A 24,959-nucleotide genomic window follows, 5' to 3' on the forward strand; every position below is an offset into this window, starting at 1 on the left:
ATTTCCAGCCTGTCCACGGATCCTTCTCCAGTGCCGTCTCCTAGCCAGCTTCTGAGACCCTAGCGTACTTGCTCCCTGCTACTCCCCGCTCTTGCCAGGTCACGGCCAGAGTAGCAGCATGAAGGAGTTACTGCACGTCAGTTCTCTCATACCAACTACTTTATTGACACATTCACAGAATATAGAGACGAGCAAGACATCATTTCATGTGACGTGTGGACCGCCCACACCCAGACCCCACAGGACCTTGAGTCACCCCTTTCAATCTGTGCTGGAGCCTGTGCCCTCACGCCCACCCTCCAGACAGTCGTTTCGGGTTTCTCACCCCCAGCCCTCCCACTCCCACGTGGAATGCAGCACCTTGAGCTATGCCGCGGTGCATGGAGGGTGCAGAGCCCACCATGCATGCCTATCCTCTCCCTGTCCTGTCCAGTGGCCCTGCCCTCCTTACTGCTACTATGATGCTTAGCAGAAAAAAAAAGTGAGGGAGAACTAGAGACTTCATGTCAAAAGCCAGGGGGGAAGCTGCATGCATGCCTGGGGGCAGGAGAATGGCATCGCGCTATGGAGCGGGCTAGGCTCAAGTGTTTGAACCTAGATGGAGGTTTTCTCCTACAGAAGGGTCCACACCACTCAAAGCCCTGAGAACAAAGTGGTGGCAGGATCTGTATCCTCTGCAGTGCAAATAATTCACTTTGAACTCTTCACAGAGGTCTTTGCTACATGTTCTGCTCCAAGATAAGCTTCATCTCTCAGTGTTGGCTTCAGCATGTCCACAGGACACCGCAGCAGGCTGCAGGTGGCTGCAGTGCGGGGGAAGCAATCCCTGTCAGCTGCACTTACTCTGGGGAATGAGGTGCAAAGGGTCCCAGTCTCCATCTGAGTTGCTTAGATGGAGCCCGTGATTTGATGCAGAACAAAATGTCACCACACCCTGCAGAGAGCCTGTGAGAGTCGGCACTTCCCGCTGCACAAAGCTACCACGCATGCCGCAGTCACCTCTAAAACAACTCTACCGGGATAAGTGTGGTGGTTTTGATTTCCTTGGGACTTCACAGAGAAATATGTAGGATCTAGAACATGCAATAATATTATGATTGCAAGGGAATAGCACAGCTTGAAGACACAGATGGTTTTTACTTCTATAGGTGCTAATTATGTATTTTCCAAGTGATTATAAATAGAAATAATTCTTTCTGCCTCATTTGGAAGAGAAGTAGCTTGGATTTTTGCAGTGGGTTGTGAAGAATTTCCTGAAGGAAAGTGAGGCTGGGCAGATTTGCGCTTAATCCCAAATACGGGGGGGGAGGGACAGGCATTATTATGCCCCCAGACAAGCTTCCATGAAATCTGCCCTTGTGCTCACGAGCCTTCTGCTGCTCAACAGGTACCTTGTCCTGGAGACACCTCACTGCTGCCGGACATCGCGGTCTCAGATTGCTAGGGCCAGTTAAAAGAGCGGGCGTGGAACTGCAGGACTGAGTCCAGGGGCCGTACTCCACGTGGGAAGCCAGCACACAGTGCGTAGCACCTGACAAAGCAGGGCACTGCCTACAAGGGGTCATGCCTCTCTGAACCTGTTCATCTCAAAGATGCCATCCTGCCCTGGCTTCTGCTTGTCTTCAGACTGGCACGGATAACCATCTTTGTGCAGAGTGGAGCACCAGAGCAGTGTGTTCAGGGAGACTGATGATTTTTTCTAAAGTCAATAATATACATTTTTAAGTTGTTTAGATTTTTTTGTACTTCCAAGGTTTCTGAATTATCAAGTGAAGTTAATGTTTTACATGTTTTGAAGTTCACTCCTAATTGCAAGCTGTGAATAAAAATACTAGTTAATTTAAGAAAATAAAAAGGGAAGTGACAAGCATATCCAAGTTCTTGTGAAGCCTATCGGGAAAGTTCATAGGGTCGTCCAGGATCCTGACAGTGATGACAGCGGAGGGCACAGCTGGAATCCATTGTTGTTGGAGATCAAAGAGAAGGAAATAGATAGAATTACAGCAGTGGTGGTGAGGCTCTAAAATAGTCTGGAAAGCGGGCAGGACAGTCGATAACACATCTGTATCAAAAGCAGGACAGCTCATCTTGTTTCTTGGTATTCTGGCTGTATGCTCTTGTTTTCCATGAATGGATTTGTCATCTAACTAGTTAATGCAAAAGCTGCTGATCAATAAGGTAAATTATTAGTAGTTAGTGATTACCAAACTTCACGATGAATTTGTGTAACACAAAATGTGCCTGAAGTTGAAAATCAAGTAGGAAACCAAGAGCTACATGAACTTCGATAATATCCAAAGGTATTTTCCTCTATAACAAAATGTAAACATCTTTTAGCATCATTAGACAACAAGAGAGGAAGGATTTGTGATTACCTCAAAAAAAAATAAAGAAAATAGTTTCTCTCAGCTTTCTTCCAGATGCAGTTGAGTGTCAGACTGGAAGGACAGAAAATCGGGGAGTCTGATCCAAGAAAGGAAATGCTTTCACGCCATTGCCCTTAGGTTATGTCTGTAGCATCTCCGCAGTGATGCCAAGCTCCCTTTACTCGGCCCTGTCCACGTGCACTGCACGCTCACACGTGTGTCGCGCTCCCCATTAGAGCGATTCAGGGCTGCGCAGCCCATTCCCAAGGCTCCACTTGCAGCAGTACAGCTCTTTGGGCACCTGCCAAAAAGCAAGTACATGTTTTTCAGCACGCAACAGGGCTTGCTTCTTGGCAGGGGTCTCAGTATCGCTACAGGGGCAGTACACATGTGCCCCAAGGTGCCTCTTCCAGGCCTCCTGGCAGCTCTTCAGCATCAGCTTCATCCAGGAGGAGTCTCCTAGACATCCAGAAATGGCAAGGATCAATCCTGATGAACCAGGAAGAGCAGCCCTAAGGCAAAGGCTTGGTAAGAAAGCTGTAAGCTTGTTAATGCTAAAAACATGGGGCCAGGCTCTATTCTCCACCAGTCACTTGGCGCAAGAGAATCAAGGATGCTCAGACAGCTGGCTTCCTGCTTCTCCACCTGAAATGGTTCCTGCCCTGAAACAAGGTAGAGGAGCCAGAGCTGTTCCGATTTACAACTAGCTGCGCTCTCTGTGGGACCATATGGCAGCCCGGCATTTGTGCAGTGGAACAGATCCCCGACACCCCAACGTGTCGCCCTAGTTTTCCCGGATGCTCTTGATGCGAGAACAGGTGAACTTCCTTGAACAGGAATTTTAAACACAGGAAAATGCAGCATCAGATCTCTGGGTCACACCTAGAGGATGTGGGACTGTGTCCTGGGATTCACTGTCACTGCAGAGGTCCTAGCACCACATTAGGAAACCAGCAGAACAAGAACCCCAGTATGATGCAGCGATGCAGGGGACAAGATCTTCGATGTATAAGCTGGGGCATATCAAGGAGAAGGAAGGGGGTGATTCATCAGTATGAAGCGTTGTTGTTCCAGTGCTGCAGGGATATGACATCTCACCCCAGCGTCCACACTTCAGAAATGATCTTGACAAAAAGGATGCTGGAAAGAATTCAGATAAGAGCCACGCAAATGATTCAGTGTCTGGAAACCTGGCCTGACAGCAAAAGATTTAATAAGTTTAAGTCTAAAAAGAGAAGACAGAGAAGTGACTTAATTGGTGCATAGATGCCTGTACAGTGGGGAGATTTCAGATGGCTCTTTAATTTGGCAGACAAAGGCATAATAAGATCCGGTGGTTGGGAGTTGAAGCTAGATAAATTCAAGAGGAAATAAGGCACTTGATATTTTTAGAGTGAAGGTAACTGACCACTGGAACAACTTACCTAGCGATGCAACTGACCTTTTACCTAGAGTCTTTACATCAAGATGTGTCTTTTGAAAAGTTTTGCTACAGCTTCACTGCAAGCGGTGGGCAGGAGGCAGGTCCGTGACCAGACCAGATGACTATAAAGGTGCCTCTGGCCATAAAGTTCCTGATAACTCGCACACACCTTACACGAGCGATTCAACAGTGGCACCTGCCTTACCAAAGCAATTGAAAGAGGCTTCAGAGGGACGTGGCAGGCTGCAAGCTGCAGAGGAAATGGGATGGCCTCTGTGGAAACCTGGTTTGATCTAATTAACAAGTGAAACAACAATGGGGCAAACCTGAAAACAAGCCTCAGAGGCCTTTGTGGAACTTTCCATTACCTGCCCTCCCTGCTGCCTCCCAAAGTAAACACCATGGCATAGGTTGATCAAATGAAGGTTGATCATTAAGAAGAGGCTAAACCATATGTTGTAATAGTTAAAGGTTCAGATCTCTGCCTCCAGTCTGCCTTTGCAGAAGAGGCTGTGTCGCTGTTTATTGAATCAAGGAGTTAGAAACTGCGGCAGTCGAGTCGCGGCATTCTGAATTGCACTGGTTTTTAATCAACCAGTGAGCTCACTACTAACTTCGTGTGTGTGCTGGGCACACTGGGTAGGCTCAGGGCTTGGTTTTGTACTAGCTGGGCATGGAGAAAGCAAATACGTCACAAAGCCCATTTGTGCCTTACAGCGCAGGCTCAGCGTGACAAGCCTTCGGTTCCTAGGCCAGTCGCTGTGTTGTGCTCTGCAGCTCTCCTTTCTGTGCGTACAGAACAATCTGTCAGCTCGCAGCGCTGAAGCACACTGCAGTCTGTGTTTCACTTCATGACACATTTGGGGTTCTTTGGCACTGGGTTTTTAGTGAGAACTTTCCCATGAAAAAATAATTTTAGGGGGAAGAGTTGAGGAAATCCCTAAGCCTCGAGGCTGAGCTGACAGTCTGCTGTGGCCAGCCAGAAAGCTTTCATGCAGTGGTGCTTCATTCCTGAACCTCAGGCTGTCCCCTGTGCCTGTCTGGCCCATCCCGTGCTTCCAGCATAGTGAAGAGGTTAGCTAATGGATTTGTCACTATACAGTACAGGAGAAATGAAGCTGGAACTTGTTGGTGATACATGTCAGCCAGGGGATGGAGCTGAGAAAGCTGAGCGTAAGCCATCAGGGAAAGGAAGCAGCTGCGACACAAAGGAAGCTGTCAGCTTGCAGAGTCAAGCGCAGGCTTGCCATGGCACAAGTCAGAAGACCACCAGGACCAAACAGCTGGAGCACATTTCTCCGCCCAGCCCCTCCTCTTCCCCCTTTTACCTGTCTTTCCTGCCCAGCCAGCTGGGCCCAAGAGAAGCAACATCGCAGCTTCTCCATGTAATGGTGATGGATGGTACTTAATCCACAGACACCACACGTCACTTGGTGTATCGTGGTCAGGTGCGCTCTTTCCATAGACCTATGGATTTGGCAGTGGTTGCAAGTCTGCACATGCAACACGGCTGGCCAGACCCGGCCAGAACAGCTCAGCAAAGCAGCTTGGATGGCAAGCCAGCACAGCAGGATGCAGTGAGAGGATGCAGGATGCAGCTTCCCGCAGCAGTGAGGGAAGCTGGCAGCATGCAGGCAGCCGGCGCAGCACGGGGAGTCGGTGGCACAGTGCAACGCGGCCACGGCAACATGGGAAGCTGACAGCACACAGGCAGCCGGTGCAGCACAGGAAGTTGGCGGCATAGCAGAGAGGGCAGCGGGGCACAGCCAGGCAGAGGGACGTGGCAGGGCAGGGCAGGGCGGCACTGCGGTGGATGCACACCTCATACCTATCTGCATTTTTTTAACCTGACCAGCCCACAGTTCAGCTCCCCCCGTTGCAGGCCAATGGCCCACGTGCCGCGGGGAGGGACAGGAGGGGGACATCTTCCATGCCCCAGCTGCAGGTGCCACACATACTCCTCCACCCACTCTCCCTCACTTGCATTGGGTGGGGACTGGAGGGTGCAGTCGTGCCCATTCCTAGTTGCAGTGATACTGGTGTCATCCCTCCTGTTCGCTGATCTTTCCTCCTCTTGCCGTTGTCTTTCCGAACCAGGGCAGGATGTATCCCTCGTGCAGGCTGTAGAGACACAGCCGGGAATGAATGGCCAGGTCACTTCTGCAGGGGGGAGTTTGGTCGGGACCCTCACGGCTCCTTCCAGCCAAGCACACTTCCCATCTCCTCTTGTGCAGGCCCCTCTCTGCCCCAGACCTCCGTGAGGGGACTCACAAGGGAGCAGACCAGTACTTGTGGAACGTGCTCTCCAGGAAGTTGGCCAGCTTCTCGCAGTCATCCTAGGAGCCAGGAACAAGCACAGTTAGTTGGTTCTGCATGAGGGGCCTCCCCTGCGCTCTCCTACTCAGCGCCTGACCAAGCCACCAACTCCTGTCTGCCGTCTCACCAAGGAGGGGGAGACTGCAAGCATGACTAGGGATGTATTATTGATGGTGTTGGTCGTGGTAGTTCTTGGGGGAGAGCCGTTGGCCAGGTGCTTCAAAACCGTGGTAGCAGCAGTCCCTGCCCCACAGAGCTCACAGCTGAGGCAGGGCCAGGTCAGATGTGCCCGCAGGGATGAGGGGTAACGTGAAGAGGGCAAACAGCTCAATGGCAGAAACAACATGCCTGGTGCATGGCTCGGTGCAGGTTATGGGTGGGTTTACTCAGGACAAAGTCACGCTGATGGAGGGGAGAGGGAAGGGAAGGGAAGGGGGACCGAGTTGGGGACGACCCCAGAGGGTGGGTATGGAGTGGAGCTGGTGGGAAGGGACTGAAGGAGAAAGGGGAGGGCTGGAGCAGCTGCCTGGCACAGGCTGGACAAAGTCAGCTCAGAACTGCAGTTAGGGACAGGGACCCACGAGGGCCCCTGGGTCAGCCCAGCCCCGGCTGCTGCACTGCCCCACTTCAGTGCTTCTCTCGAAGGGGGGCAGATGGTACGAGGTGTCCAGAGCAGTTCGCACCACGGCCGTGCACGACAGCATTCATGCTTCCCTGCCTGCCGCGGCTGCCCAGGGGAGTTTTGTTTCTCACAGCTGTAGCCCTAGGTCCTTCCCCGCAGCTGTTTCCAATTTACACTCTGTAGCTGGCAGCAGGAACTTGCTGCTGTTCCCTATGTCCTCGCCTTGCGGTCTGTAGCATTACACTGCACCCCTGTCCCTCCGTCTGGTCCTCTGGGACCTCTTCCTGTGCAATATCCTGATCCTCCTCTGGCCTGTTGATGACCCAAACCTGCGTCAGCAGCAAATGCTACCAGCCCACGCTGTGCCTGGTGCCACAGACCTAGTGCTGCAGCCGACGAGCACCCTCGGGGACATGGGAGACGGGTGTGGGGCCTTGCACCCAAATCCCCCACCCCCCGGGCCAGTGTCAGTGGGAGGCAGGAGGCTGCCTGGCCTCTCTGCCCATGCAACTCCTTGGCATTCAGGTGCCCCTGACGCTGTGCCCAGGTCAGTGCCATGTAAGGGGGAGTCTGTCTGCTGAAGCAGCGTCTCCAGCCCAAGCTCGCCCCCTTCTCCAGCACTCAGAGCCCTGGGGTCAGGGATGCAGGGCAGGCACAGGGCCTCGTGCTGCTATCCCGGCAGAGGGGGCCTGGCCAGGGCCGTGAAAGCAGCTCACCTCATGGATGAACCCGTAGTGCACCAGCTCCATGGCCAAATCCTTGGAATTGTCAGCTGTGGAAAAAGGGATGACGTGAGGCAAGAAAAAGCAACTTTCATGTCCCCCTCCCCTCCGTCCGTGACATCTCATGTCATGCACCGCCCTGGGGCGCAGCGCAGCCGGAAGCGTCTGCCAGAGCAGAGCCGCTGGCCTCGGGGCAGGTGCTGCCAAGTGGCCCAGGGACAGCCGGCCGACCCCGGGGCAGGGAGAGCATCTGCAGGCGAGTGCTCACCTGAGCCCTGGGGGGAAACGAGCTTCATGTGATCCCGCCCCACGGGCAGAGCGGGGCAGTCCCGGCAGAGCGCCCTTGAAGAAACAGCCCATTTTCAAAAAATTTGTATCCACGGCCAAGTTAGCCAAAACTGATTCCAAGTCCAAGAGTCCAGAACCGTTACTGGCAAACATCCTCCACCCATACCGGGGCTTCAGATGTTTCCAAAACCTTTGGTGGGCATCCTACTTGCGGGCCCAAACCCGGAGGCTTGGGGTTCGGATGCCCCCGCGTTTTGCTTGCCCTTAGCCGTAAGGCCCTCGGAGCAAGCAAGGGAGGAGACTCCCATTTCCATAAACTGGGCTTAAAACAGCTGCACCTCGGCGGGCACTGAACCACGCCAGAAGAGCAGTGCACCTGCGGTGCGGTTCAGGAAAACTGCCTTCATGGACACAGATACGTGGTATTTCCCCTGCCAGGTTAAGAAGCCGCTACGCTTCATCGGAGCCTTCAAGAGGCTGAGAAACGGCCCGTTTGCTCCGGCTCAGCCCGAGGCACAGGCTGCAGACGAGCTCCCATCGTGGGAGCCGAAGTGGGGCGTCTGGCCGTGGGCTTTGCCACCTCCCATAAGCATTTGTGCTGCAGAAGCACAGCTCACCACTCGCTCACGGCCTTTCTCCTTTCAGCGTAGCTGCGTCCATGGTCTCAGGAGGGACCAGCAGCTTTGAGGGGTGTCACAGAGGTGACCCAGCTCCCTAGGGAACCTACAGGCGCCTGCTTTCCCTCCCCACTCACGCAGTGTCCAGTGCCGGCTGCCTGGGTGCTGGGACGCAGCCTGCCCTCTCCCAGAGATGGAAGGAGGAGCAGCCTGGGAGCAGACCGAGAGCTCACTGGAGCCCAGGCCATGTCCTTCCAGGACTGGGCAGGATCCAGCCCATGGGCCGCCGTCCCCCCCGCACCCCACCAAGGGAGGATGCTCACGAATGCACCTACTTGGCAGCAGGTCGTAGCTCAGATGCCGGTGCAGCTTGTCTTCCAGGACCAGCAGGAGCGTGAGCTGTGGGCGGGAAAGGGCGCGTGTTAGAGGACGGCGCGGGCGCTCGGGCCGTGCCGGCGGCTGGGGTACACGAGCTGTGCCCTGTGGCAGGCTGAGCGTGAACATCAGGAGCGGAACTGTTCCCTTCCTCGCCCACAGCTGAAATACAGCTGCTAAAATGGAGACAGGTGGGGTCAGAGAGAGACACACGTGTACATGTGAAGCCCCGGCCATGAGCCCCAGGATCCCCGCCTCCAGCGAGACCTCAGGGATAAAGGACCAGGCAGAGACGCACCAAGGAGCCCCCGGAGAACGTCGGTTTGGCTGGGAAATGCCCTAGTGCTGCCTGTCGGCAATGACGAGAGCACCTCAGACCTCGGCCGGGCCACAGACACGGCCCCCCCCTCCGAGGGAGACTCCTCGCGCCGATCTGCGCTGTCAGTACCCCGAAACGCCAGGACATGAACCAGCAGCCCAGGAGCAGAGCCATTCCCTGCTGGGGCTGGGTGCGTGCAGGGCCTGGGCAGCGAGAGCAGGGAGCTTGGAGGTGGAGCGGACATGGAGAGCTGCTGCCTTGCTCGCCCCCAGACAGCCTACGGCAGGGAGCTGGGCTGAGAAGCCACTGGGGAAATCAGTGTTGGATTTATTCACACTGAAGCAAAGCCAAGAGCAAATACCTCTGTCTGGGAAACACTCATCTGTGGGACTGTCTCCCCCACTGCCTCGGAGAGCCACCTGCCCACCGGACAGGACCTGCGTGGGCCGCGCTGCCAGGGTGGACTCCCTGGCACCGCATGTCCACCCAGCACACGGCAGGATGGGCCCAAGCCTGCTGAGGCCACGGGGTGCTGCTGCTATATAAACACTATCAGTCCCGTTGCAGCCTGGAGCGGGCAGCACAGAGCCGGCGCTGCTCACTTACATGCCACTGACTCTTGTCTTCGTTCAGCTCCATGTTGCACTGCATCTGCACCACCTAGGAGACACCAAGGCCACGTCATCACACTCATCTCCCCTCCTTCTGCTTTGCCTGTCGCTGGCCACGCTGCATGACCGCATTGCTCTGACGGACGCCCTACCACCCCGCCCCATTCCCAGCATACGAGGCCTGACTGAGTGGCTGTGGGTGCCCCAGCGCAGTCCCGTTCCGCCTGCTCATCCTGAGACTCCACAGCCGCAGCCACGTCTGTACCACGGCGACATCTGACCCTCAAGACTGGGCTCCAGTGAGCAACAAGCCTGGTCGCCAGCTGGCTTAGAGGCAGGAGCAGGAGGCAGTTGTGTTATGAGGCTTTTCTAACATGATCCTGGACCTCGAGCTGCACCCCTATGAAGCAGGAGCATCAGCAGTCCAGAGACCTCTGACCGCAGTGCACTCAGGACGTGTCAGCGACGGCATCCCCCCCACCCCCGATACCTTTATCTTCCCTTACCAATTTTCTACATTGCAGAAGTTCTGCCTTATCTCGACTGGCGCGTCCATTCCTTCCTTTTAAAGCACTCCCGGTTTTGGCTGGGACACATCTTGGAATACCACCGCTATTCCAGATGACTGGAAGAGCGATAACGTCATGCCAAGATTCGGAAAGGATAAGCAGGACATCCTGGACATTTATACACCAGTGAGGCAGGCGAGACATTGGGAAAGCTCCTACAGGACTACGTGGCCATAACGTAGGATTCAAATAGTAGGAACGCGATGACTAACCAGTTAAAGCAGGTGGCTCCTTGGAAATGGGTCTTGCCAAAGGCATCTCCTGCCACCCTTCAACAAGACGCTTGTTTGGCTGACAAAGGCACCCGGGCAGATCGGGGCGGTCCAGCTGGTCCACGAGGGGTTCGTGTGCGACTCCTGGCAGCTCCCCCCATCGCTCTGGCTGCAGCTGCAACAGCTGGAGGCTCTTGGCTCCCCCTCCCTCTAGCTTCTGCTTCCTGCCCAGCCACAGGGGGTGGGCGGAGGGGCACGACGCAGCCCACGGTGCTGGGGGAGCCCATGGCTCCCTCGTGGCAGCTGAGGTGGAGCTGGGGCACCTGCACCCGTGCACCCACGTGCATGGTGCCACGGGGGTAGGGAGCACCTGCAGGCTCAGTGCAGCGGGGGGGCGCCTGGGGGACTTGTGGCCCATGCTGGTGTGGACCCATCGACGCAGCCCCCATCCACTAAGAAGCTGGACAGCCCTCCTGGAAATAAAGGTACTTAGACCTCGTGTCAGACTTGATAGCACAGGATAGTCCCAGTACAAATGAGCTGCATCGACTATTGATGTAGCACAAGTCAAATGCATTAAGACCTGGCTACGTGCCGGGGCTCCGTAAGCAGCTGCCAGCAGGGAATCATCCCTGCGAGGCAGCGTTTTTGGGGGGTTCTGCAGGGCCGGGTGCTGGGCCCGTCATGGCTCAGCATTGCTCGGATTCAGCGGGATTCAGATAATGCTGCAAGATCGCTGGGAAGGAGGAGGAGGACAGGGCAGTGGTGCAGAGAAACCGCAATCTCTTGGCAAGACGAGCCCTCCCCAAAAGCAAGATTACGGGCCTGGGAACCAGCAGTTGCAGCTGGATGCCAGAGCAGAGGGCAGCCTTCTGCAGAGCCAGGGCCGAGGAGCGAGGGGTCACACCGGACATGCAGCTCAGCACGAGCTCTGCGCTCCTACCACTATTTGCAGGGCAGCAGCAAACAGGAAGAGGAAGGTCGTCTTATCTACTTGTGACATTGTTAAAAAGTAGGAGGCCTGCAAAAGAGAGCCTCAGAAATGGTCTGAGGGCTGGGGAAGATGCCCGAGAGAGAGTGAGGCCAGAGCATTGGTGCTGCAACAGTCCAGAACATGTGCAAGAAACAAGGGGTTTTTTGGTGGCATCTTTCCTTGGACCAACGCAGAGTTGGGAGAGACATCAGACAAGCTTTGGGCACAAGGTGCCCTTCTCCAAGTCACTTGCTTTCAAAAGAGGGATGGGAAGAGCTGAGTCTCTAGGTTATCATCCAGAAGGAGGGGTGATTGGATTATAGCATAGAAACACCTTCATGGACAGGAAACACTGGGTACGGAAGGGTTTTGGAGCCAGGAGAGAGCGGAGAAATGGGAACCAGTGGCCGGAAGCACGATCCAGACCAATTCAAGTGGAGGATGGCACAATTTTTCCCCGTGGGGGTAGCCACAGCTCATAGCACAGCGCAGTGGGGCTGGAAAGGACCCCGGAGGGCACTGCTACTGCAGTCCCCAGCCCAAGGCAGGGCCGCCCCTATCCGAACCATCCCAGACAGGCCCTGGTCTGACCTGTCTAACGCCGCGCCGGGCAGGGAGGCCAGTTGTGCAGCGACAAGGGGAAGTGGGGGACAATGGTGGCCAGTGACCTGCTGCAGCGAGGACTGTTAGATGCACTGGAGAGACCCGAGGACCAAGCCCCAAGGTGACGAGGCTAGCAGTCCCTTCTGGTACTAACCCCAGTGACTCCGCGAAACAAGTGGTGAGGGTCTGTGACTCCGCACCGCCGGGCGCCCTCCACCCACCACGACTGTCCCCACTCTGGTTGTAGCGCCTGGGCTGGACTGTCTCTCGCCCTCTGTGCACACCCAGCACCAAGGGGCCCGAGCGCAGCGGTGGTCTCGGGACACTGCCGTAGCCTCGGAGCCAAGTGAGGATCGGAGCCCCCCTGCAGCCTTTCCGGCATGAGCCGCACCCCAGCCTCGAGGGTGCACAGACCTGCTGGGAAACGAGCCGAGCCAGAGCCAGAACCAGGCCGGCTGCTCCCGGTCTGGCCTGAGGACGGGCTGCCTCCACCCCGTCCCGAGGGGAGCCCCAAGAGGCCAGGGGGAGAGCGGTCCCCAGGGCGAGGGCGTGAGGGTGCCTCCCCCAGCGGCAGCAAGAGCCGCTGCCCCGTCCTCACCTTCCTCGTCTCCACATCGAAGGGCTCGGGGGTAGGAGTCTTGGTTTTCTGGGGGTCCTCCTGGGGTTGGGACAGTGCCCGCGGGAGCGCCAGGGGTCTTGTCACAGCGAAGTTCATCAGGGGATAGATCCCGTTCCTGACGCAGATGCAAACAGGTGAGGAGGAGCCGACGCCAGCCCAGGCGGGCAGTCGAGCCAGGGTCAGGGCTGGGGCAGTCCCTCCGCTCCCTGGACACCTCTGACTGCAGCCCGGGGCCTGAGCTCCACCAAGGGCAAGGCAGCAGCTCAGGAAAGGTGCAGGGGCAGATCGGGAACAGGCCCAGAGCCCCTCAGCCAAAGCCCGCGCTGCTGGGCGCGCTGCCCCGAGGGTGGCAGCCCCACGCGGCTCCGGGCACGGCTGAGAAGCCAGCGGGACTGGCAGCTGGACCAGCCCAGGCGTGGAGGGCCCTGCCTGACAGCCCCTGCACCGCGCGAGACACGGCCGGGGCTCGGGAGACACCCGCGGCCCTGCTCTCACCTGACGTCCTCCAGGAACTTGTCGAGCTCCAGGAAGGAGACCTCCGAGTACCTGAGGGAGGCAGGAAGGGGCCGTCGTGGGGGCTGGCACAGCACGGAGCAGGGGTGGCGGGGCCGGGAGGCTGGGACCAGCCGGCTCCCTGGGTGGGCTATGGGGGCTCCTAGTCCCCATCCATCCCACGCCCCCCGGGATGCCCCCTCCCCGGCTCTCACCTCCACTGCACCGAGGGCTGCCCCTCGCGTCGGATCTCCGCCATCACCATGTTCAGATCCAGCTCCTTTGTCTTCTCCTCCACCACGTTCTCCGGCATCAGGTCTACAGCAAGGCCAAGGGAGCGGCACTGAGCTGGGCGCTCCGGCGGGGTCTCCTCCCTACGGGGGCCCGGTGCCTGGCCCTCAGCCCTGCTCTGGAGCAGACTGGGCCCACTCGCCCCTGCCGTGCCCCCACCACTCACACTGGTTGTTGATGAAGCAGTGTGCGGCCAGCAGCTTGAGGGAATGGACCTCGAAGAGCACCCGGTGGAAGAGCAGGTTGTGGGCCGTCGGCCGCTTGTCCGGGTTGAAGGTCAGGCACGCCAGGATGAACTCCTGGAAGGGGGAGGCAGGGGCATGAGGCGCAAAGGACCGTCTTCTGGCATCCCTTGCCCCCACAGGCCTGGTCCCCATGGCCTGCTGCTCCCAAGAGGCCTTCCCCTGCCGCAGCCCCACGGCCAGCCCTGTCTCCTCCCCAGCCTCTGCCTGCCCGCAGCGGCACGGCACGGCACGGCACGGCACGGCACGGCGGGCCCCCGCATGGGGCTCCGCGGCTCCGTTCCAACAGCAGCATCCCCGGGACGTGCAGCGCGCACAGCCGGTGACGCCTGCCAGCATCCCCAGGGGAGCGCGTGCGTGGGGATGGCCTGGCTTCCCGCTCCACAACTGCCTGCGCGCGTCCCGACGAGGCAGCAAGAGCCTGCGGGGGCTGCGGCAGGTCTGCCTGGGCGGGTCTGTGTGCAGCCCCAGCCTGGGGGCTGGTGGCGGAGCTGGGGGAGCCCAGCGCTGGCCAGGGACACGCCGGGTCCTGCTCCTGCCTGCTTTTCGGTGGTGGCAGAGGCAGGCCCAGAGGCCGTGCTCCAGGCACCATGCGCTGGGCTCTGCTGCCAGTCTCAGGTCCTACCCCTGCCAATCCTGGAGCAGGCAGAGACCTGACCTGCCTGCAACGCCTCGCGGACCAGCAGCCCCTGCATGCCCCCGACCGCCTGCCGGTGGGATCCTGCGTGGCCGAAGGCCCCCGGGACAGGCTGGGGCAGCCGTGGGACCCCAGAGACAGGCTGAGCCCCGGAGCTGCCTGGCCGGGCTCGGAGCTCTGCTCACCCGCATGTTGGGATCGTCCAGGGAGTGCCTGGCCCGAGTGATCGCCTCCTCCGAGACCCGGGCATCCCCGTTGCTCTGGATCTCCAGCACGGCCATCTGGGGGAGAGCAGAGCTCAGCTGTGTCGCTGCCGCCCCCCAGTCCCGCTCCCTGGGCTGGGGCCCACATGCTCTCGGGCTCCCACTGCCGTCCTCCCCCACTGCACGAGGGCATCGTGCCCCGGTGGCCGTGACCGGCTCACCCCCGTCTCCTGGGTCCCCGAGCTCTGTGCAGCACCTCTCTGCTCAGCTCTGGTCTCCCTCTGGACCGCAGAGGGCAGTGGGAAGCCCTGGGGCAGCAGCTGCCCCCATGGCCGCAGGGCAGACGGGCCATGCCTTGCAGGTGGAGGGTGCAGGCCAGCTGTGCCTGCCCACGGGGCTGGATGGGCCGTCACGGGAGAGCGGCCTCAGGATGGCACAGGGCAGGGGCAGGCTTCCCATGCTGTCCTGGCAGGGGCCGCGCCCTGCCTGGAGCTTCCCCATCGCAGCAAGGGGCCACAGGGGCGCGGGCCCCAGGTCCCCGCAGGCTCGGGAGATAGGGAAGGGCAGGGGGGCACCTTGGTCTGCAGTAGGGTCCTCTTGCTCCCTACCTCCAGGGCACACATCCCGAAGGAGAAAATGTCCACAGCCGTCCCGTCAGCCTCTCCTGCAACCAAACCGCACCACAGGGCTTCAGGCCAGTGCCGGCTCCCCTGCTCCGTGCTGCCCCTGCCCCTGCCTCCCCTGTGGACCTGCCCCACATCCTGTCCCACAGCCCCCGGACCCATGTCCACCCCCCGCGGCACTCGAACTCACGGCCATACTCCGGGGGGAAGAAGTGCATGTTGCGCTGCTCCTCTCTCTCGGTGCGGATGGGGCTGCGGAGGTGGTCGGGGAGGGCTGCGGGCAGGCACGGGCGCAGTGAGTCTCAGCCGGCTCGAGGCGCCTCTACGTTTGCTCCCGGCGGTGCAGCCTGCCTGGGCCGGCAGAGCCCTGCGCCCCCTCCTTCAGGGGGATGCCCCCGTGCCCCACAGGCTGGGGCCAGGCCGCGACCCATGCCAGGCCTGCGGTGCCTAGGCCCATCCCCGTGCTGGGGGGAGCTGCACCCAGGACACCCCACAGTGCCAGGAACAGTGCCCGCCGGGGGATACTCACCATTCACAAACACCCGTTGCCAGACTGCAGCCGGGGCAGGTCCAGAGGCGACAGCGTGGCACGGTGCAGCGGGGGCGAGAGGGGACAGAGCATGACCCCAGCCCTGGCACACTGGGCACCGCAGCCCCTCGCAAGCCACTTGGTCCATCTGGGCCATCGCCCTCCCCTGGCCGTCAGCCCAGCAGACCCCCCGCTGCGGCCCGGCACTCCCCTCCCTCACCCAAGCCACAGCAGCCCAGCCAGGGAAGCCTCCTCGCCCTGACTGCTGCCCCCACCGATGCCCCAGCCCCAGCCCCGGCCCCGGCCCTGCCAGTACCTGACCCGATCTTGATGAGCCCGTTGTGCTGGATGAAGATGGTGTCACTGGTCAGGTTGCCGTGGATGATGGGTGGGTCGCAGGCATGCAGGAAGCTGCGGAAAGGACCGGCCCCGCTAAGCTGGCTGCAGCCGGGCCTGGGGCAGCGCGGGGGTCGCAGCCCGGGGCAGGGGCTTACCTGAGAGCTGAGAGCATCTGGGTGCACCAGCGCTTCCAGGCCTGGGGAGAGATGGGAGCGTCCGCATGGACGGAGGAGCCTGATCAGCACCCGGGACCCCGCTGCCCCAACGGGGGAGCCCAGCCCCAGGGCCCCGGTGCTGCCTGCAGCCGGCAGGAGACACGAGCCCCGACTGTCCTGCTGGCTCCCGCTCAGGACAGCACTGGCAGGCCGAAGGCCATGTGCACACTTCTGAAGCCGTGTCTGTCCCTGGACCCAGGACTTGCCCACACGAGCAGGGAACAGGCTCTCCTGTAACCCGACGCTGCCTGCACGGAGCGGGTCCTGGCACGGCGCCCGCAGCAGAAGCGGTGTTTACCAGCACGGCCAGGAGCAGAGCCCTGCAGCGCTGAGCCAGAGCTCGCCTGGTGCTTGGCGACACTCCCGGCTAGGGAGGGCTGTGGCCCAGGCTCGGGGAGCCCAGACGTCGGGGTGGGGAAGCTGGTCTCTGGTCTGGCCCAGCACCGGGGGGAGCGGGGCCGAGGGCCCCAGGCTTGTCCCTGCAAGGGCATCTGCGCCCAGATCCATGGAGGGGGCTTCCTCCCCCTGGCACCGACTGCACCTGTCTATGCCACGTGCGCACCCCCCCCAGCCACTGCCAGGAGGGCAGGAAGGGGGTCTTACCCGGGCGTTCATGGCCTTATGATTCTTCTTGGTTTTCTTCAGGAACTGCTTCAGGCTCCCCGAGGACACGTACTCCGTGATGAAGATCACCTGGCAGGCCGGGCGCACGGCGTCAGCGGGCCAGTGCCCGGGACAGCGCTGCCCGCCCTACAGTCTGCGGAGGGCCCCGTCTGCACCCGTGCGCAGCCACCCCCGGCCCCGGGGGCTGGATCTAGGACTGGCCAGGGAAGGACTGGAGCCCTGCGGCCCCCCCGGCCGGCACTGACACCCCTCAGGGCAGGCACCCCACAACACCCCCAGCAGCCCTTACCCGAGCCTTGGAGTCCTTGGCGCCCAGCCAGTACTTGTGCAGCTTCACGATGTTGGGGTGGTCGACGAGCACCAGCTGCTCGAACATGGTCTTGATCTTCTCCTGCGGGGACAGCAAGCAAGGGGCATCTCACAGCCGCTGCAGCAGGCCGGGGCAGAGGGTCTTGGGGAGCAGGGGAGGGTGGCGCAGGGCTGTCTCGAGGGTACAGAGCACCCGGGGGCTGCACAGGGTCTCTGGGAGAGCAGGGAGCCAGAGCAGCTCGGTGCCTGGCCCAGGGAGCGGGGACGACCGGGGTCCCTCGGACTGCCCCAGTGGGCGCTGGCAGAAGAGCTTGGCTATTGCCGAGACCCTGGCCCGGGAGCCCATGCTGTGAATTAGCTAGGATGATGGGCACATGCAGATCCAGGCTCTCCAGGCGCTGGCGGGGCAGGGGGCTTTCCCAGCTGGCTCTGCCCCGTGGGGACAGGAGCCACTCACCTCGTGGGCCTTGAACGCCTTCTTGTCGCAGAACAGCAGCTCGTTCCACACCACCTCCACGCCCTCCTCCGTGTCCATGGCCAGGAAGGTGCTCTGGATGCCGGGGATGTTCCCCTGGTTCACCTGCGGGAACCGGCGGGGTGTGAGGCTGCACGGCCAGAGCCCTGCTCCCGGCCGGACTGCGGGGCTCGAGGCTCCCTGGCCATCAGGCAGGGACCGCTCAGCCAGGGAGCACCGCCAGCACCCCATGCATCCCTCTCCCGCGCCAGGGACTGCGCCGTGCCACGCCGCGCCGGGCAGGGATGTGCCCCCATCTCCCCCTGGGAATGCACGCTCCTCTCCTCCCCGCTCCCTCCCCAGAGCAAGGGGGGCAGCTCCCGCGCCCCCACATGCAGCTCCCCACAGTGCCCACCCCAGCTGCTCCCTGCTGAGGACAGACAGAAAACCCCAGCAGGGGTGAGGCTGCGCGGGGGCCAAGGGCTCCTGCAGCCAAAGCCAGGGCCAGAGCCCCCTTCTCTGTACCCCTGGGGGAGAGGACAACATTCGCTGTCACGCACGTGTGCACAAGTGTGCAGGCACCCATGCCCACGTGCATGCACGGTGGCTGCACAGAGAGCAGGCAGAACTCGAGGCACCTCTCAGAAGACTCCCAGCAGCTGGCAGGATCGGGCCTCGAACCCAGCCCGACCCCCTGGTCTCCCCCAACCTGCTCCATCTGCCCAGGGCCTGTGGGCCACCGGGGAGGGGGCAGCCCCCAAGCCAGGCCTGGCAGGGAGTGGGGGAAGCACCACGGTCAAGGGCCAGAGCGTGCATCGCCCCAGGCCCCCGAGAGAGCGGGCGGCGCAGGCCCAGGATCACTCCCCACTTCCCGCAGCCGGGACATGAGCCCACGCTCCAGGGTCCGATCGCCAGGCCCGGCGTGGCCCGGGCAGCCTGTCCCAGCACGGCACAGGACGGCGCAGGCGCTGCAGGAATGACACAGCAGTCCCAGTGGGCTGGGAGGGTGGCGGGGCCGGGCAGGCAGCCCGTGGCCTGTTCCCACAGCAGCGAGGCACAAAGCGCCTCTATTCTCCCTTCTCTGCCCGCCCCGGCTCCACGTGTTTCACACAAAGACCAGCACAGAAACTGGGGATGCTGCCAGCCAGCCTGGCCCGCCCGGGTCAGCTCCTTCCCCGCGTGCTGGCAGCGGGCGCAAGGGCACCAGGAGCGCAGCCTGGCAGCTCGCATGCAGCAGGCGGGGGATGGATGGGGCCCGTGTGCAGCTCCCCGATCACTTGCCTCCAGCGTGACCTGCGGCCCCGGGAACCCCATCCCTGGGGACGGCCCCAGCTCCTCTCCGTCCTGGGCCCGGCGCGTGCATGGGAGGGGGCAGCAGGCGCGAGTGTCCCACCCTGAGCGCACCAGGATGGGGGGCAGCTGGCGGCTTCTGGGGGCTCGATCAAGGGGCCGAGGAAGCAGCTCAGCAGGGAGCGTGTGGTGCACCCCAGCCATGGGGCTGGGAGCTGCTGGCCCCACCTCCTGCAAACCTTCCCTGGAAAATCACCTTGCAAACACCATCACGCGCCCATGAGCCACCTCCAGGCTGCAGGGCAGGGCCCAGGCCCACAGCAAAGGGCTACTCCAGTGCAGCGTGGCCAACGGGGCCAGCACGGCTCTGGGACACAGCCGTCCATCCGTCCGTCTGTCCAGGCTGCGCACTCACGCACCAGGCTCGGTCTCCAGGCAAATGCTTGGCCGTGCCGGGAGGTCTCAGCCGCTTGCTTTGTTCCCCGGACGAGGCGCTCGGGTGGGGCTTCCCCCAGAGCCCGCACAGGCGGCCGGGAGCCCAGCGGGGCCTGTCGGCCTTTGGCTGGCGACTGTCTGACCGCGCGGGGGCTGCGCAAGGAGCACCCGGCGCCCTACAACCAGGCCAGGCTTCAGTGCAGGAAGCAAACTCCTCGCCCGGGGCAGCGGGGGTCTGCGGCCAGCCTGGCCTGGGAGCCACGCGCCGAGCCAGGACAGAACGCAGCACGGAGGAGCCGCCGCGTTTTCCCGGTTGTTGCGCACGGCCTCTGCACCAGCGGGCAGGAGAAACTGGTGCAGGTCCCCCTCGCTCGCTCCCCACCGTTCAGGTCTGCCCGTGGCCAGGCGCACGCACTCTGCTCAGGCGAGTGCTCGTCCAACCCCAGACGCAGCAGCTCGTCGAACCCTGGTGCAGGCGGCTGTCACAGCTCCTCTTGCTACCTGGGGCCAAACAGGTGCAGGTGCAGCGCAGCCGCCCAAGGGGAGGGGACGCGTGCGTGTGCGACGCAAGGCTCAGCGTCCGCGTCCCTGCGGCTGGGGACGAAGACGCAGGCAATGTTCACGGCAGCACCTGCCCTGCTTTGCAAGGATGGGGGTCCTGTGAACAGAGCCAGCCACCTCCTTCCCACCCCGGCTTTCCGTAGGGGCCTTGCGTTGCGGACACGGGTGGGAACAGCTGGGGAGGGGATGAGGCACTAGGGCAGGGCGAGGGGCCCGTCAGGACCGGGGCCCTGGAGACAAACCTACAGGGAGCAGAGCAAAGTGGAAACGGGCTCCACGGGCCCTCGACCAGCAGCGACGGAGGAGCTGGGGCCGCCTGGAGGCAAGGAGATGCTCCTGTGCTCTGCCAGGGCACGGCCGGGAGAAGCCTCCTGCCCCGTACGTGTCGCTGGGGCTGGGGCTGGTTAGGGGCAGCCGGGAGCCAAACCCCTCTGTGCTGGCCTGTGAAGCAGAGGGGTCAAACCCACCTGCCCTGCAGCTCTGCCCAGCGCTGAGACACGCTCCTGGCCCAGAGCTGTAATGGGGGCAGCTGGGGAGGGGGACCAGCGGGGCGCCCAAATCTGCCGGGAGTCCTTCCACAGCAGGGGCTGCCCTGCACAGCCGGACCCGGGATGCGGCAGCGCAGCCTGCACCCAGCAGCGGGTCTGGGGGCAGCAGCATGGCGCTTCCCCCCCTGGGCATCGCAGTCACAGCAGGGGCAGCCCTGCACCTGGCAGCACGCAGGCCCAAGCCCTTGCTGCCCCACCCGCGCAGCTGCCTCCAGCAGGCAGAGCCCAGCAGGTGACACCTCCCTCCCCCAGCCCTGCTGCGGTCACGTCCCTGCCCCCACGCCGGCGCTCTCTGGGCGTCACACGAGCCCGACTGCCTGGCTCCAGTGATAACCCCAGGTCCCGCTGGCCCTGCACAGGCGCGATACCCTCCGCAGCAGGCCAGCCACCCAGCTCCACCCTCAGCACTCAGCTCAGATCCCGACGTGCAGGGCTGCCATGGCCTGGATGCTGCCAGGACAGGGGGACCCGGGGGCCTGCCATGTCCCCAGCTGGGGCAGGGAGAAGGGGCTAAAGCAAACGCCACGAAGGGGGAGAATGCGCTGCTCCCCCCACACTTTCTGTGCATTGCATCTCTATGCCAGGTCGTGACCCTTCGCCTCCAGGTCTCGGGGGAGTGACGTGGTAGCGAACCTGCCCTCGCTGAGCGGGCAGCACGTCGCAGGCCCATCCTGGACACACGCCCCATCAACACTGCAGACAACAACCACGCGTCCCTGCGGCAAGGGGCACCCGCTGCGCCCGGAGCCTGGCTCAGCCACGCCAGCACCGAGCTCAGCAGGCGTGGAAGGGGCTGGCACGGTGGCTGCCGGCACTGCAAAGGGGGACAACAGTACTCCCTCGGCACACACGGTGCCAGCCCCCCCGGCGATACCCCGACAGCCTGGCTGGGATGTGGCGGAGCTGCGGGAACGGATCAGGGAGCAGCGCATTGCTGGGGAAGCACATCCCCCCCCCGAGCCAGGGCGAGCCTGCAGCTGTGGCTGCGCTCCCAAGGGGCTCGTTGTGTTCAGTCACCAAGGAAGCGCCCGGGGCCTCGGGGAGACACAGAGGATGACGCAGACCGTGCTCCTCGCAGAGCTTCCTCCAGGACGACGCCGACGAGGCAGGGCTCTCCTTGCCCCGTGGACCCCGTGCCCAGCTCTGCTCCCAGCTGCATCCCTCGGTCCTCGCAGCTCTTGGCACTCCCCTCCCTTTGCCTCTCTGCACGGCTCACCTGGCTGCTCTGTGCAGCACCGCCGCCACCGCAGCTCTGCACCGAGGGGGTGGCTGCCAGTGCTCGGGAGCTATTTTTAGGCATATGTAAAAGAAGGAAGCAGCAGTGGGAGAGTGGGGAGCGCCCAGCGGCTGCCGAGCCACGGAGAGTCCAGAGCCCAGGAGACGCTGCATGGCTACAGGAGGCGGCGCTCGGGGGGCCTGAGCATGCCCCTGCAGTCCCGCAGGCAACGTGCGCCCGAGGGGTGAAGGGGACAAGCCGCAAAGCCCCCAGCACCATCCACGCACTCAGTCCTCTGCTGCACCGAGTCAGTGCCGGTGCCCCAGGCCATGAGGCCTCCTGGCTGTTTGTCACCGGTGGGTGGGTGGGTGGGTGGGGAGGCGGCAGCCAAGTGCAGAGGAACATGTCACGGCAGCTGCCTTCCGGAGCGGGGGCCCACGGCATCGCCCAAGGCCACCCCCGCCCTGCCCTGCCTGCCAGAGCTCGCTCGCAATCCTGCACGCCTCCAGGAAACTCCCGGGGGCAGCTCAGGAACAACCCTGTGCGCGGTGCCCGGTCCCTGCCCTCCAGCGTGGCCTGCGCTCTCTGCCGCAGCCCAAGCCAGACGTCAGGCAAAGTCCACGAGAGTTGAAGAGGCCAAGAGCAACGCGCAGCGCCGGGTCTGCGGTGCCTGATAAACCTGCTCCCTGTGTCTGATCCAGTTACACCATCCGCAGATGAAGAGAACATGAGATGGAAAACGTTTTCGTTTCAGCCAAGTGTCGGATGCTGAACTGGCTTGGCTCGTATCCCAGCCGGCCGGCCAGGGCTCCAGCCTGCCGGACAGCCCAAGACCACGGGGGAGCGCGGGGGCCGCGGGCAGCGGCACCAGCTTTGCATGTCCCGTACGACGGGGCAGGGGGAGGCCGGGATGCTGCATCGCTGGCAACGATGGATGAGGAGGGCAGCGAACCTCAGCGAGGCCAGAGAAACAGCAGTCACGGCCCAGGGAGAGGGGGGAAGGAGCCTGGACAACAGGAAAATAACCAGGGCCTGCGCTGGGGGGGAAGAGAGAGAGGAGAGAGGGAAGGAGAGGGAGCCGCTGCAGGACTCCAGCAATCCCCTCGCTCCGTTTCCCTTCTCTCTAGGGTCCCGGCTACGCCCAGGCCGGGCTTCTCTTGCTGGGGCTGCTCCTCAGCCTCTCCTCCCTGCCGGTAAACCGGGAGTGGGGGAGTTTTCCCAGGCCGTGGCTGGGGTCCCTGGCAGCAGGCAGCACAAGTGCAAGCGCTCCCTGGGCGGAGCGTATGTCGCAGCACAGCTGCCTGGCCCCGGGACAGGGCCTGCCTGGGAAGCCGTCCCAGAGGAAGTCAGGCTGCGTGGTCCCGGCTGGGGCTGCGAGGGTCATTGCCCGGGCACGGTGTGGCCCCATCTGTCACGAAGCTGGCGTGGCTCCAACACGGGGGAGATCCTGCACCGCAGGCTGGGTGACAGCGCCTGGGCCGGGCCGGGCCGGGCCGGGCTCCCAGCCAGGGCCAGGCGCAGAGCTGGCCCCAGGGGAGACAAGCCTGCCTGGCCCTCCTTCCCCTGGAGCCGATTCGCATCCTGCCTCGTCTCCAGCCTCCAATTCACCTTCAGCCCCGCGCTGCACGTACCACTTGCACCAAGGCCCCAGCCCCTTGCTCTGGGGCTGCCTGCACTGCACGTGCTGGTTGCTCCCGGGCTGCCCGTGCTGCGCATGCCGGTTGCACCGGGGCTGCCTGTGCTGCGCGTGCTGGTTGCACCGGGGCCCCAGCCCCTTGCTCCCGGGCTGCCTGTACTGCACATGCTGGTTGCACCGGGGCCCCAGCCCTGTGCTCCGGGACTGCCCGCGCTGCACATGCCGGTTGCACCGGGGCTGCCCGTGCTGCGCATGCTGGTTGCACCGGGGCCCCAGCCCTGTGCTCCGGGACTGCCCGCGCTGCACATGCCGGTTGCACCGGGGCCCCAGCCCCTCGCTCCAGGGCTGCCTGTACTGCACATGCCGGTTGCACCGGGGCCCCAGCCCTGTGCTCCGGGACTGCCCACGCTGCACATGCCGGTTGCACCGGGGCTGCCCGTGCTGCGCATGCTGGTTGCACCGGGGCCCCAGCCCCTTGCTCCAGGGCTGCCCGCGCTGCACGTGCTGGTTGCACCGGGGCTGCACGTGCTGGTTGCACCGAGGCCCCAGGCCTGTGCTCCGGGACTGCCCGCGCTGCAGCCCTGCAGGAGCTGGCCCTATCCCTATGGCCCAGGGAGCAGGCAGGGCAGGCACGGTGCCTGCCACCTCCCGACGGGCCCGGGCTGGGAGCAGGCTGAGGCGGGCTGTGCAGCGCTCGCTGTAGTGGGGCAACACCCGGGCAGCGCAGCCGGGCCCAGGCGCGCGGCAACGGCCCCCGAACGCACCGTGCCCGCCTGCACGTGACGTACAGCGCCTGGCGCGCTGCACCGGGCTGGCATGGGCGCCGGGCGCCAGGAGGGCTCTGGGAGGACGGTGACGAGCCAGAGCGGTGCCGAGACGCTGGGAGCGGGCCCGGGCCCGGGGCGGGACAGCGCAGGACGGCGCCCCGCGGCCACCCGTGCCCCCCCCCGCCCCGCCCGGCTCCGGCGCGGCCGCCCCGCGCTCCGCCCGCGGGACCCGGGACCGCGCTCTCACACCGCCCGCCCGCCCGCCCGCCCGGCCCCCCCCGGGTCCCGGGGTCCTCGCCCCCGCCACGGCCCGGCCCGGCCCGTGCCCCGGCATGGCCCCGCTCGGCGCGGCTCGTACCTGGTCGCGGCGCTTCTGCCAGCGGCCGCACGGGCTCTCCTCCAGCACCTCGCTCTCGTCCTCGTCCTCGCTCTCCTCCTCCTCCTCCTTCTCGTCCTCATCCTCCTTCTCCCGCGCCCGCGCCCGCCGCGCCTCCTGCTCCGACACCGACACCGACACCGACATGCCCGGCCACTGCCGCTCCCGCTCCCGCTCCCGCCGCCGCCGCTGTCACTGCTGCCACTGCCACTGCCACTGCCGCCGCCCCGAGCCCCGCCCCGCCCCGCCCCGCCCACACCGCAGCACGCCCCGCCCACAGCCCGCCCCGCCCCGCCCCGCCCCGGCCCTGGCGCGCTGGCGGTGCGGGGCCGCGAGCGGCTCCAGGCGGCCCCCCCCCCCGAGCCGGCGGGGAGCGGAGGCGCTGCTCGGCCCCCCCCCACTCCGCCCCCGGCCGCGCCCACTGCAGCTGGCGGCGCCCCGGGCCTTGTCTCCCCGGCCCGGCCCCGCCCCGCCCCGCCGTGCGGGGCACGCGGCTGCCCTCGGCTCGGCTCGGCTCGGGCGGCCCTGGCCCTGGCC

The 24,959-nt window shown here is 63.1% G+C and overlaps 1 protein-coding gene across 2 annotated transcripts; it reads right to left on the reverse strand.

Annotated features, from left to right (window-relative positions):
- Positions 1-141: 141 nt before the first annotated feature.
- On the reverse strand, positions 142-24,622 carry NRBP2 (nuclear receptor binding protein 2). 2 transcript variants are annotated; one of them, XM_059723591.1, is made up of 19 exons: positions 24,405-24,622; positions 17,597-17,719; positions 17,120-17,221; positions 16,810-16,899; positions 16,147-16,187; positions 15,969-16,063; positions 15,653-15,676; positions 15,314-15,397; positions 15,109-15,164; positions 14,483-14,578; positions 13,585-13,717; positions 13,343-13,445; positions 13,131-13,181; positions 12,615-12,750; positions 9,655-9,708; positions 8,690-8,753; positions 7,444-7,499; positions 6,061-6,125; positions 142-5,910 (listed from the first exon to the last, which is right to left on the reverse strand). In XM_059723591.1, exons 1-19 carry the CDS (start codon positions 24,567-24,569, stop codon positions 5,832-5,834), a joined length of 1,617 nt encoding a protein of 538 aa, XP_059579574.1. In that variant the 5' UTR covers positions 24,570-24,622; the 3' UTR covers positions 142-5,831. The 2 variants fall into 2 exon arrangements, with proteins under 2 accessions (XP_059579574.1, XP_059579573.1); XM_059723590.1 differs by having other exon boundaries at positions 15,076-15,164.
- Positions 24,623-24,959: the final 337 nt, after the last annotated feature.

This window comes from Alligator mississippiensis, chromosome 3 (genome assembly GCF_030867095.1).
Source record: "Alligator mississippiensis isolate rAllMis1 chromosome 3, rAllMis1, whole genome shotgun sequence".
Taxonomy (NCBI): Eukaryota; Metazoa; Chordata; order Crocodylia; family Alligatoridae; genus Alligator; species Alligator mississippiensis.

Excerpts from the sequence above, each read along its gene's own strand:
- NRBP2 (XM_059723590.1), bottom strand. The coding sequence starts at position 24,569 with ATGTCGGTGTCGGTGTCGGTGTCGGAGCAGGAGGCGCGGCGGGCGCGG. Across the intron at positions 16,900-17,119 it reads CCAAGGACTCCAAGGCTCGG|GTGATCTTCATCACGGAGTA; the intron begins GTAAGGGCTGCT and ends CCGGCCTGCCAG. Across the intron at positions 15,677-15,968 it reads GCTCATCAAGATCGGGTCAG|TCTGGCAACGGGTGTTTGTG; the intron begins GTACTGGCAGGG and ends CCCCGGCTGCAG.